The 12,127-nt window shown below is 38.4% G+C and overlaps 1 protein-coding gene across 3 annotated transcripts in view; it reads left to right on the forward strand.

Moving 5' to 3' along the window:
- The window catches only part of JAM2 (junctional adhesion molecule 2), a 62,708-nt gene that overhangs the window by 39,964 nt on the left and 10,617 nt on the right, over positions 1 to 12,127 (forward strand). For all 3 annotated transcript variants that reach the window (XR_011432781.1, XM_014736322.3, XM_070252093.1), the window contains 4 exons: positions 947 to 1,054; positions 2,422 to 2,574; positions 5,802 to 6,004; positions 8,697 to 8,796. Coding sequence is in view for 2 of the 3 variants with exons in the window: in XM_014736322.3 (XP_014591808.1) it covers positions 947 to 1,054; positions 2,422 to 2,574; positions 5,802 to 6,004; positions 8,697 to 8,796 (564 nt within the window). In the remaining variant the exon portion in view is untranslated. The remainder of the gene's footprint in view (positions 1 to 946; positions 1,055 to 2,421; positions 2,575 to 5,801; positions 6,005 to 8,696; positions 8,797 to 12,127) is intronic.

The following is a 12,127-nucleotide window of genomic DNA, read 5'->3' on the forward strand; positions in this document are numbered from 1 at the left end:
GATACTCTTGAGAGCCTGGCTGAAACATACTTTTAAAATATTTAGAACTGGGGGCTTCCCTTTGGCAACTAGAAGCAGCAGGCCAACAGACACTGGATTTTCCCCCCTCAGTCATCTTGTTTGGACAATTACAAGAGGGGTTCCTTCGGAGGGACCAGGAATTCTTTAGTGATGTAACTGCAGTAAATTTCCTGTAATTAAGTGACCTTAGCTAGCTCCATTGAGACAGTTAAACTTGATGTTAAGGTTAAATCTTTTAATAATTTATCTGGATAGAGTTAAGGGGTAGGAATCAATGATTTATTTGAACACCACATTGGGTTTGTAGTAATGTATTCATAGAGAGGGTTAGCAAAGAAGGGATCTGAGTGAGAATGTAGCATGTTGAGGGAACATTTTTGGGTTCCACAGCAAGGTCAGGGCTGGACTAAGGGCCTTTCTTAGGCACTAAGTATGAAACACCCTCTGCCTACCTCCACCTGGCACACATCACCTTGGACTGAAATTATATTATCTCATTTACCTCTTCTACCAGACTGTAAACTCCTTGAACACTGAGACTGGGAAGAATAAGATAATTAATCATAGCTGCTATTTTTAAAGTACTTACTATGGCCAAGCATATGTGCTTTGCCTGTGTTATTGTATTTGAAGACTCACAACAACTCTATGAGATACTATCTCATTTTACAGATGATAACTTGAGGCTCAAGAACTAGGAAAAGTAGCATAGTGTCACACAATTATTATGTGGAAGAGTTATAATGCTTTTAATTCATCTTTGGGTTAAGCCAACATGGTACCTATTGAGGTAATTTATGAACGAATGGATGAGTGAATGGAAATATAAAGGAATAACTTAAGGATGTTTAAAACTTTTTAATTAAGTAAAATATAAATTCATAGGGACAATTAGAAGACCAATTATTTTTATTATTGTTCCTAGAGGTTATTTTAGCCTGTAAATATCCAAAGAAGACCATTTCCTCCAGATTAGAGTGGAAGAAACTGGGGCGGAGTGTCTCCTTTGTCTACTATCAACAGGCTCTTCAAGGTAAGAAGCTGTAGACTTGATGAGGTGAGAGCAAGAGAACACAAGTACAGCCTGGATCCTTTAATTTACAAATGAGAACAGGACATGGCTGATTACTAAAACCGTGTTTTTCTAAGTGTGAGATGAAACCAGCGGTAACTGAGACCTAGAGCACAGCAATCACAGAAACAGAGGACAGAGAACGGAAGTAGGTGAGCTCCACTGAGGCCCTGGACCCTTCGTTTCTCAACTCAGTCTTAAAGGATGTAAAGTGCAAATGTTCCTTCTGGCCTACTAGATTAAAATCTTGAGAGAAAGGAAGAAAAGATGGTGAGGGATTGGGATGGAGGGTCACTGCTCAGTTTTAATAACGTCACCTTATTTCCATGTCTCCATCTGGAAAGCTGGGCCATCACTGAGAAGCTTGGGGAGTTAAGACTTCATGGGATGGAAAATACAACTACCTTTAGCCAGTGCTTTCTTTTTTTATTTTTTATTTGTTATACATTTCTTTCTACTCCCTATTCTTCCTGTTGAATAGGTAATGAGCTTTTAATTTAAAGTGCTGATAATGATAGACGAAAGGCTATGATGTCTGGGATCTGATTCAAAATTATCCAGTGGTTAGAGGTACAGATGATGTAAGATAGGCCATGCATTGATAACTGTTATAGCTGGGTGATGAGTATGTTGAGGTTCATTTTACTATACTCTCTAATTTTGTGTATGCTTGAAATCTTACATTATAAATCCTTTAAAAGTTGGAGATATAATTTAACATGTATAATGAATGTATTATTTTAAAATACTATGTATTACTTTAATTTTAAAGAATTAAACAAGTGAATAAGTATTTAAAGTTCATAGAAAATTTAAAATATCCCTCTGCATAGCTGTCTTTACTTGAATTTTCTACAATGCCAATCTGGCACCTAATGTTATACAAAAAACTATTTTAATTCTGTACATATAACTATCAAAAACTAACCAAAAGAACGTTTTTAAGACCCCTTCATCTTTTCTTTTGTGGCAGTATCATTTGCGCCACCATATTTAAAGTTACTGTTCTGGCTAATTAAACTGGGCTTTCCAGTATCTTTTGAAGATGGGAATATTTTTATAAGCAGACTAGAAAGGGCTGAGGCAGGAAGGGGGTTGAATTCTTTAAAATAAAATATGGGAATATGGAACTGAATGTTGTTTTGTGAACAGTATGTTCTAAAAAAAAGAAATTTGAAATAGCAGCACCCATATACAACTTTTGTTTTTTAATTGAGTTTATTAATAGGAAAATAAATGCATTTGTTATTGAATGAAGTGACGAGGAAGGTAGTGTAGAGAAAGTTATTTGTATTATGATTAACATCATTGTCTTCTTTTTCTACAAGGTGATTTTAAAGAACGAGCTGAGATGATAGATTTCAGTATACGGATCAAAAATGTTACAAGAAATGATGCTGGGAAATATCGTTGTGAAGTTAGCGCCCCATCTGAGCAAGGCCAAAATCTGGAAGAGGATACGGTCACTCTAGAAGTACTAGGTGATGTGGTTGTATATGTGTAATGACCGTTCCCCACCCTGATCCCCATCACCCCGCCCTGGGACAGTGAGGCAACTCAGGGCCCCAGTGGGTAAAGTGACGGAGACCACCCTCACCACCTTTCCTGCAAGGTCTCGGCTATTTCTCCCCTTCACCTCATTGGCTGCTGAAATTTTGCTACTACTAATTCATTATGACAAAATCTCTTTTCATTTAAGATTGGGGCAAATCTTAATGGTCCTACACTGTACATAGGAGCATTTTCCCCAAGAGTTTATTTTTAATAGCATGCAGCATATGTAGTATTCCTGCTACCATATAAAACAGTATAGCATGAGATGATGGAAAAGGAATAAAACAAAAAAGTAGGCCAGGGGAAGTATTAGAATTTATTTGATGAAGAAAGTATTAGCATTTGTTGTGCAGCTACTATGTGTTAGGCTCTTTCACATACGTAATTTTAAATCTTCACAGACAACCTGATTTTTACAGATGAAGAAATAGAAGCTACAGCATTTTCCCGAGGCTACATAGCAGGGAAGTGTCTGGACTAGGATTTGGATCCTGATGGGGTTAACTTGAAAGCCAATATATTTAGTTACTATGAGAATCACTGATGGATATTAACAGCTCATGATGACAATTAGTGGAGGAACATGATCTTTTCTTCTCCATAGGTGTTAGTATAAACTACGAAGCAAAGAGAATAAAATAACTCCTCTTCATTTTTCTATATAGTCCAGGCTCTTTCTAAAATACTAGTGACGCACTAACATGGAAGAAATTTAATTCAGAAAAACTTGCAGGAGATTCAGCTATTGTATTAGTCTTTTTTTGCTACCTAACAAATGATCACAAAGTTAGCAGCTTAAAACATCACCTGTTTATTACCTCACGGTTCTGTAGATCAGAAGTCCAGCCCGACATGGCTGGGTTCTCTGCCCAGGATATCACAGGGCTGAAACCAAGGTGTCAGCTGGGCTGAGATCTTGTCTGGAGCCTCTGGGGAAAAACCCACTGCCAAGCTCATTCTTGTTGTTGGCACATTTCAGTTCTATGTGGTGGTAGAACTGAGGTCACCATTCCATGCTGGCTATGAAGTAAGGACCACATTCAACTCCTAGAGCCACCCCATTCCTTGCCATGTGGCTCTCTCCATCTGCGATCCAAGAAAAGCCTGTCAAATCCATCTTGTGCTTTGAATCTCTGATTTTCCCTTCTGTGACCAACCAGAGAAAACTACTTTTATTTTATTTTTAAATTTTTTAATAGATTTTATTAAGTGATCCATTACTCATTTTTATATTATGAAAATGGTTTGTAAATTTGAATACATTAAGCCGACCATGACTAGTAAAATCTCTGCATTGTACTCACTCTACTTTTCCTTTATATCTCTGAAGTTTTTCCTTTTATCTCTAAACAAACTGCTTGAATCATCATTAGACTAAGTGGTACACATTTTAAAAATTCATTCTGTATCAACAATATTAGTAACTCTTCTAATTCATTCGTTGCCTCTGAGGGCCGCCTCTGTGACACTGTGAATTTAAAAAGTACATATCTTTTCACATGCTTTTTCTTTTTTTTTTTACATACAATAAAATGTACAGATCAAAAATGTTCAGTTCAATGAGTCTTGACAGTTGTATGTACCTATGTAACCATCACTAAAACAAGATACAGAACATTTCCGTCACCTCAGAAAGTTCTCTTATTTCCTAGCCTCTCATCACCCCCCCCAACCTCAAGCTAACACTTTAAAATTTTTATTGAGGTCACATCGGTTTATAACATAAATTTCAGCTGTACATCATTATATTTTGACTTCTGTATGGATAGCTTTTTGTTCACCACCGAAAGTCTAGTTTCCGTATGTCACCGTACATATGTGCCCCTTTACTCCGTTACCTCTACTCCCAACTCTCTTCCTCTCTGGTAACCACCAGTCTGTTCTCCGTATCTATGTGAGAAAACTACTTTTAAAAGAGTCATGTGATAAGTCAGACTCATCTGTGTAATCTCCTTATCCTTAAAGACAATGGATTTGGGACCTCAATTATGTCTCCAAAATCCCTTCAGAGTAGTTACCTTCGTTAGTGTTTGATTGAATAACTGAGAGAAAGTGTGTATACACCAGGGCTGGGGAACTTGGGAGACCATCTTGGAATTCTCCCTACCACTTGGAATTCTGGGTTTTCCTGGATTCAAGTCACCTGGTAAAGTGTGATTTACTTTACAAATTCCTGGGACCAGAATAACCCTAACTCAGGTATTCTCTAACTTGACCAGTTCTAGGCATAATGAGATTTTAGTTTGAATACTGGGCCTGAAAAATGTGTTCAGATTTGACTTCTTTTGAATACAGTTAGTAATAAAACATTAAAACCATTGGTGAAGAACAAAGTAAAGATTTTTTTTTTTAAAGATTTTTTTTATTTTTTCCTTTTTCTCCCCAAAGCCCCCCGGTACATAGTTGTGTATTCTTCGTTGTGGGTCCTTCTAGGCATGTGTGACACTGCCTCAGCGTGGTCTGATGAGCAGTGCCATGTCCGCGCCCAGGATTCGAACCAACGAAACACTGGGCCGCCTGCAGCGGAGTGCGCGAACTTAACCACTCGGCCACCGGGCCAGCCCCAAAAGTAAAGATTTTTTATCTGAAAAAGAATAGCTGTTGTAGGAGCTGATGGAGGAATGCTTGCTGTTGTAACAGAAAAGCTCGGAACTCTCAGTGGGTGGCTTAACATGATAGAAGATTCTTTCTCATGTAAACAAAGTCTGAATAGTTGAGGCAGAGATGGTAGTGGTGGAGCAATATTGCTTTACTTCACAAAATCATTAGAAACCCAACCTAATGTAAGTTTGGCATCTTCAGTACGTGGCTTTCTGAGGTCACCGTGGGTGTTGACACTTGCTTGGTAGGAGGAAGTGGCAAGGGGTGTGAATGAATGAGACTCATGCAGGAGGCTTTTATGAGTCAGGCCTGGAAATGGCGTATATCACTTTTACCCACATTCTGTCGACCGGAATTTATGCCTATGACCCCATCTGGCTACAAGGGGGCTGGCAAATGTGCTCTAGTAGTACGCTCATGAAGAAAGGAAATGGATCTCCTGAGCAAGTAGCCAGTCTCTATCACAGGTGTCCAATAAGTCCATCTTTACCTGGCTATTAAAATCCCTGTTTAGCTTACAAATAACCAATCCTGTTTGACTTCCATCCTTCAGTGGCTCCAGCAGTTCCATCATGTGAAGTACCCCATTCTGCTCTGAGTGGAACTGTGGTAGAGCTACGATGTCAAGACAAAGAAGGGAATCCAGCTCCTGAATACACGTGGTTTAAGGATGGCATCCGTTTGGTAGGGAATTCAAAAGTTGGCTCCCAAAGCACCAACAGCTCATACTCAATGAATACAAAATCTGGAACTCTGGTAAGTCATTTCAGGCATGGGCTAATGACTGTCCTGCATTTGGAGGAAAAAAATTATTAGAACTAAAATGATGAGAAATGAGGACTGATACCACTACTTGTTAAGTGGAGAGAAGGGGGCAGCAGGAAAGATGGCAGTACATGCACGGAGAAGTGATGGAAAAGGCTGCTGTAGGAGATGGGAAGACAATACAGAGAACCAGGGGGCTGAGCACACAAAGGTTTGCACACTGGCCAAGTCTGATACATGACGATGATCAGGCAGTTCACTACAGCTGCCTTCCTGGCCTGGGAAGGTACTAAGAGGAGTCTCACATTTATATTGTGAGGTGGGGAGGGGTGGGAGAAATGGGTAAACTGCTTTTTTTAATTTTTATTTTAAATAAATTGAAATCTTTAAAAAACCTCAAACCTTTATATTTACAATATCAGAGAAATGCACAAAAGCTCTCTTGAGGATGCCCTGACCCCAGTGCCAGCCGTGTCAGAATAGTGACAATCGCCACCCTGTGATAGGATGTCTGTGTCATTGAGCTCTTCCGTGACTAGATGATCAGCAATTGACTCTGTGCCTTGAGTATCCATTACTTTAGGTAGATCCAGATTTTCTGATTGTTTTCCCCTTAAAATAGCCTGATTGACAAGCCTTTCTAGGAATACTGAAGGGAACCTATAAATAAGCTCTTTAAAGTTAATGACATTTAAAAATCAAAGTATTTTTACTTCTTCATCTGTGACTTTTCAGGGTAGAGGTGGAAGTATAAAGGAAGATCATTAAGCTTTTTTTTCAATCAAAGTAATATAACATGTCAGTTTAAAAATGTCTGATTTCCAATAATGCAGAATCACTACAACAACTCTTATAAAAAAATCTGAAAGGTGTGTGAATAATAATAATTTTTATGAATTTTAAAAGGAGGGTATAATGTTTCTTTTCATTCCTTCAATCTACAAGCACACAACAATGTTAAAAACTAGATCCTCTGGTAAATCATAAAGCTTACCAATAGGAGTGGCTGCTCCTTGAGGAAGGCCACGTTCCACCGTCACCAAGCTCAGTCACCAGGTCCAAGTGATTTTACACTGAGAAATTGGGCAGAAAACCTGCCGTCACACTTGGCTATATTTACTTTTCAAATTTATTTTTTCTCAGAGCAGGTGATAAAAGCCCCAAGGCAAGTCTGAAATGATAGGGATTCATTTCCTCAGTTAACCTCAGCCCTTGAAATATCTTGTGATGTCAAGGGGATGCACAAGGGCAGAACTAGGATGGTTTATTTTCTGAGAAATAAGCAACGAAAAAAGACTCCAGTGTATGGATGACAATGACTTCCTTTTAATTACCAGTTATAATGTGCCGGAAGATCATTTTTGCTTTTAGTCTAACTTGTTGTTTATACATAACCTTGGCCTTGAGTTCATGGTGAATATTTTTTAAGTAGTCTGGCTCTGGGGACAGTGACAGATGATTCCGTAAAGTGAAAAATACACAAGGAAAACCTTTCTATCCTACGATGTTGAAGTATACAGAAAGAAGGGGGATGTAGGCAGTAAGTAATGAAAAGTGAGGGAGGATTCATGACCATAAGGAGGTGCTCCTTAGAGGTTCATGGCCTCATGGATGCTGTCGGCAGTGACCACTGCTGTATTGAGGGTATGACAGGGGGGTAGTGAAAGAATGATTCTGAGCATACCTGTCACCCTCAGCACTGATCCTTTAAGGTATCCAGGACCCACTGCATTCCCTCCCTCCCTTTCATCCTCCATTCATCCATCCATCCCTCCTTCCTTTCTTCGTTCCTTCCATCCTCCATCCATCCCCCTTTTCCTCCTTCCTTCCTTCCTCTATCCATCCATCCATCCATCCTTCCATCCTTCCTTCCTTCCTTCCTTCCTTTCTTCTTTCCTTTCATCCTCCATTCATAAATCCAGCCCTCCTTCTCTCCTTCATTTGTTTGTTCGTTCCTTCCTTCCTTCCATCCTCCATCCATCCCTCCTTCCCTCTTTCCTTCCTTCTTTCCTTCCTTCCACAAATTCTCCAAGGGGATAAAACTACTATTAACAATTATGAGGCCTGTTATATGAAAGTCTTAGCTTTCAGTTGCTTTGGCAGGGAGTAGAAGGAGCAAGGGTTAGACTTCATCTTTTCAGAACTTTCAAATATTTTGTAACTGATAGAATTTATAATCCTATAAATTGAGTAAGATCTTCCCAGGCCCTAAGCTTCTTCCTGGTAGTAGCTCTGGCTCTTTAAAGGAAGGGTTCATTGTTGGCTGCTACAGTGAACTCACTGAGACAGAAAATTGCATTAGCCATTTAAGGCCAAGGAGGCCTTCATTTACAAATGGCATTTCCTAGGAATTAGAAATACCAAGAATAGTTGATAATGCCGTGTTCTATAAGCTTTCAAAAATGCCCACGGCCTGCCTGACCATACTACTTTCTCAGTATCACACAAAAAAAGATAATTCTCCATATATATTTAAGTCTTTCTCTGTCAAATTAAAAGGAAGCCTAGCTATCGACTCCTGAAAAGCGTGACAGATTTTTGAATTCACAATGAAGATAAAAAGTCCTAAGTCATTAAAAAGGAAAGACCAATTTAATGCTAAAATGCAACAGACATGATTCTTTTAGGAGTCTACTTGTAGATTTATTGCTTAAAAATATACATATTTTTCTTCCACAAATAGCAATTTAATACTGTTTCAAAAATGGACAGCGGAGAATACTCCTGTGAAGCCCGTAATTCTGTTGGACATCGCAAGTGTCCTGGGAAACGAATGCAAGTAGGTAAGAATGAAATATTGGGACGAACAAATGGTTTGCAATTAGAGCATGCCGGTATTTGGGGTAGAGGAACAAGGGGTGAGAGAGGGCTGAGTGATTTGAAGGATAAACGGGACGGCATGTTTAAAATTACCTTGACATAATGTATTGCAAAGGGTAAAGATGCTGTTTTTAATCCATCTCCCAAACAAGCCGAGAATAGTTAGCATCGTATTTTACAAATTTTTAAATTTTTCAGATAATTGTTTATAAAATATGCACATCAAAGCCATCTTTCTTTCAAACAAATGTTAAGAGTCTTGTAAGTTGCTCAGGGTCAAGGATTCAGTATGGGGGTTCAAATTCTGGCTCCTCCACTTCTGGTTACATACTCTTTGGCAAATTATTTAGCCTCTGTGCCTCAGTGTCCCCAAAATGGAAGTGGTAATGTGCCAGCTTCATAGGGTCTTTAGGAAGATTAAAATAATCAATATTTGAGAATGTTAGAATGACACTGGTGTATTGTGAAGAGTATATAAGTGGTAGCTATTTTAGTTGTTGTTATCCGTTGTTGATAATTTTTTCAATCCCCTGAAACACTGTGCTTACACTTATCTCAGAGTAGGCTCTCAAAAAAATGTTGAATATAGTTATGGGTCCAATTTGCTGTAGAACATAGCTGCCATATATTATATTTCACAAATAAGCTTCTTAGAATCCAATAAAATTAGTGCTCAAGAATCTTTTCAGTTTATGTGTTTCAGAGCAAATTTTCTTTTTCATTTTGTTTTATTTTATTTTTTGAGGAAGATTAGCCCTGAGCTAACATCTGCCACCAATCCTCCTCTTTTTGCTGAGGAAGACTGGCCCTGAGCTAACATCTGTGCCCATCTTCCTCTACTTTATATGTGGGACGCCTGCCACAGCATGGCTTGACAAGCGGTGCCATGTCCGCACCTGGGATCCGAACCTGCGAACCCCGGGCCACCAAAGCGGAATGTGTAAACTCAATTGCTGCACCACCGAGCTGGCCCCTCATTTTATTTTTAATAGTTTGTTTTTTCTTCCTTGTGTGAAAACTGTGTGTTTTGAAAATGGTTGTGTGATACAGAGGGATAGCTAGAGATGGTACCCAAGGGCTTAAATATCACTCAGGAGGACCATACCCTGAAGCAGAATACTGAGGGCTCTCCTGGGTTCAGAAGCTTGTCCTCAGCTTTCTGGCGTCAGAAATTCATTTTTCAGTGCACTTAGAGATATGCAGCTATGTGCACACTAATTTGTATTGTTTAGGTACAGTTAAACTCTTAGCATTATTTTTTAAGAAAATACAATCTTATTAGACGTCAGGATATCCTAAAGTATAAGATGTTCAATAGTATAGTCGAATTTCCACAAGTAATTTTGAATTTCAGGCCTTTTTTTTTTTTTAATTGAGTTATTGATAGGTTACAATCTTGTGAAATTTCAATTGTACATTAATGTTTGTCAGTCATGTTGTAGGTGCACCACTTCACCCTTTGTGCCCACCCCCCACCCCACCTTTCCCCTGGTATCCACTAAACTGTTCTTGGTCCATAGTTTTAAATTCCTCATATGAGTGGAGTCATACACAGATTATCTTTCTCTTGCTGGCTTATTTCACTTAACATAATTCTCTCAAGGTCCATCCATGTTATTGCAAATGGAATGATTTTGTTCTGTTTTGCAGCTGAGTAGTATTCCATTGTATATATGTACCACATCTTCTTTATCCATTCGTCTGTTGATGGGCACTTAGGTTGCTTCCACGTCTTGGCTATTGTAAACAGTGCTGCAATAAACATTGGGGTGCACAGGACTTTTGGGATTGCTGACTTCAGGCTCTTTGGATAAATACCCAGTAGTGGGATGGCTGGATCGTATGGTAGTTCTACTTTTAGTTTTTTGAGGAATCTCCATACTGTTTTCCATAGTGGCTGCACCAGTTTGCATTCCCACCAGCAGTGTATGAGGGTTCCTTTTTCTCCGCAACCTCTCCAATATTTGTTGCTATTAGTTTTAGATATTTTTTGTCATTCTAACGGGTGTAAGGTGATATCTTAGTGTAGTTTTGATTTGCATTTCCCTGATGATCAGCGATGATGAGCATCTTTTCATGTGCCTATTGGCCATCAGTATATCTTCTTTGGAGAAATGTCTGTTCATGTCTCCAGCCCATTTTTTGATTGGGTTGTTTGATGTTTTGTGATTGAATTGTGAGAGTTCTTTATATATTAAGGATATTAAGCCTTTGTCAGATATATGACTTGCAAATATTTTTTCCCAGTTAGTGGGTTGTTTTTTTGTTTCAATCCTGTTTTCATTTGCCTTGAAGAAGCTCTTTAATCTGATGAAGTCCCATTTGTTTATTCTTTCTATTGTTTCCCTTCTCTGAGAAGGCATGGTGTCTGAAAAGATCCTTTTAATACTGATGTCAAAGAGTGTACTGCCTACGTTTTCTTCCAGAAGCCTTATGGTTTCAGGTCTCACCTTTAGGTCTTTAATCCATTTTGAGTTTATTTTGGTGAATGGTGAAAAAGAATGGTCAATTTTCATTCTTTTACATGTGGCTTTCCAGTTTTCCCAGCACCATTTGTTGAAGAGACTTTCTTTTCTCCATTGTATGCCCTCAGCTCCTTTGTCAAAGATAAGCTGTCCATAGATGTGTGGTTTTATTTCTGGGCTTTCAATTTTGTTCCATTGATCTGTGCACCTGTTTTTGTACCCGTACCATGCTGTTTTGATTATTGTAGCTTTGTAGTATGTTTTAAAGTCAGGGATTGTGATGCCTCCCATTTTGTTCTTTTTTCTCAGGATTGCTTTAGCAATTCGGGGTCTTTTGTTGCCCCATATGAATTTTAGGATTCTTTGTTCTAATTCTGTAAAGAATGTCATTGGGATTCTGATTGGGATGGCATTGAATCTGTAGATTGCTTTAGGTAGAACGGACATTTTAACTATGTTTATTCTTCCAATCCATGTACATGGAATGTCTTTCCATCTCCTTACGTCGTCATCCAATTCTCTCAGAAAGGAATTTCAGGCCTTTTTTAAATTCAGGGATGCAAATTATCCACCAAATTCATTCAAGTGTTGACATTTATAGTCAAACATAAACATTTACTTAAAATATCAAAAAATATCCTTCTCAGTGCTTTTTTGGAGTTATCATTAGAAAAATTCATCAAAACATGTTTTAAAATTAATGCCTTCATATGGTGTTTTCTTAACTTCATTCACATACTAGCCTCATGGTTTTCTTTTCTTCTTTTTTTAATTATTTAGTTTTAATTTTTTTACCTTTGAAGAAGATTAGGCCTGAGCTAACATCCAT

This window comes from Equus caballus, chromosome 26 (genome assembly GCF_041296265.1).
Source record: "Equus caballus isolate H_3958 breed thoroughbred chromosome 26, TB-T2T, whole genome shotgun sequence".
Classification (NCBI taxonomy): Eukaryota; Metazoa; Chordata; class Mammalia; order Perissodactyla; family Equidae; genus Equus; species Equus caballus.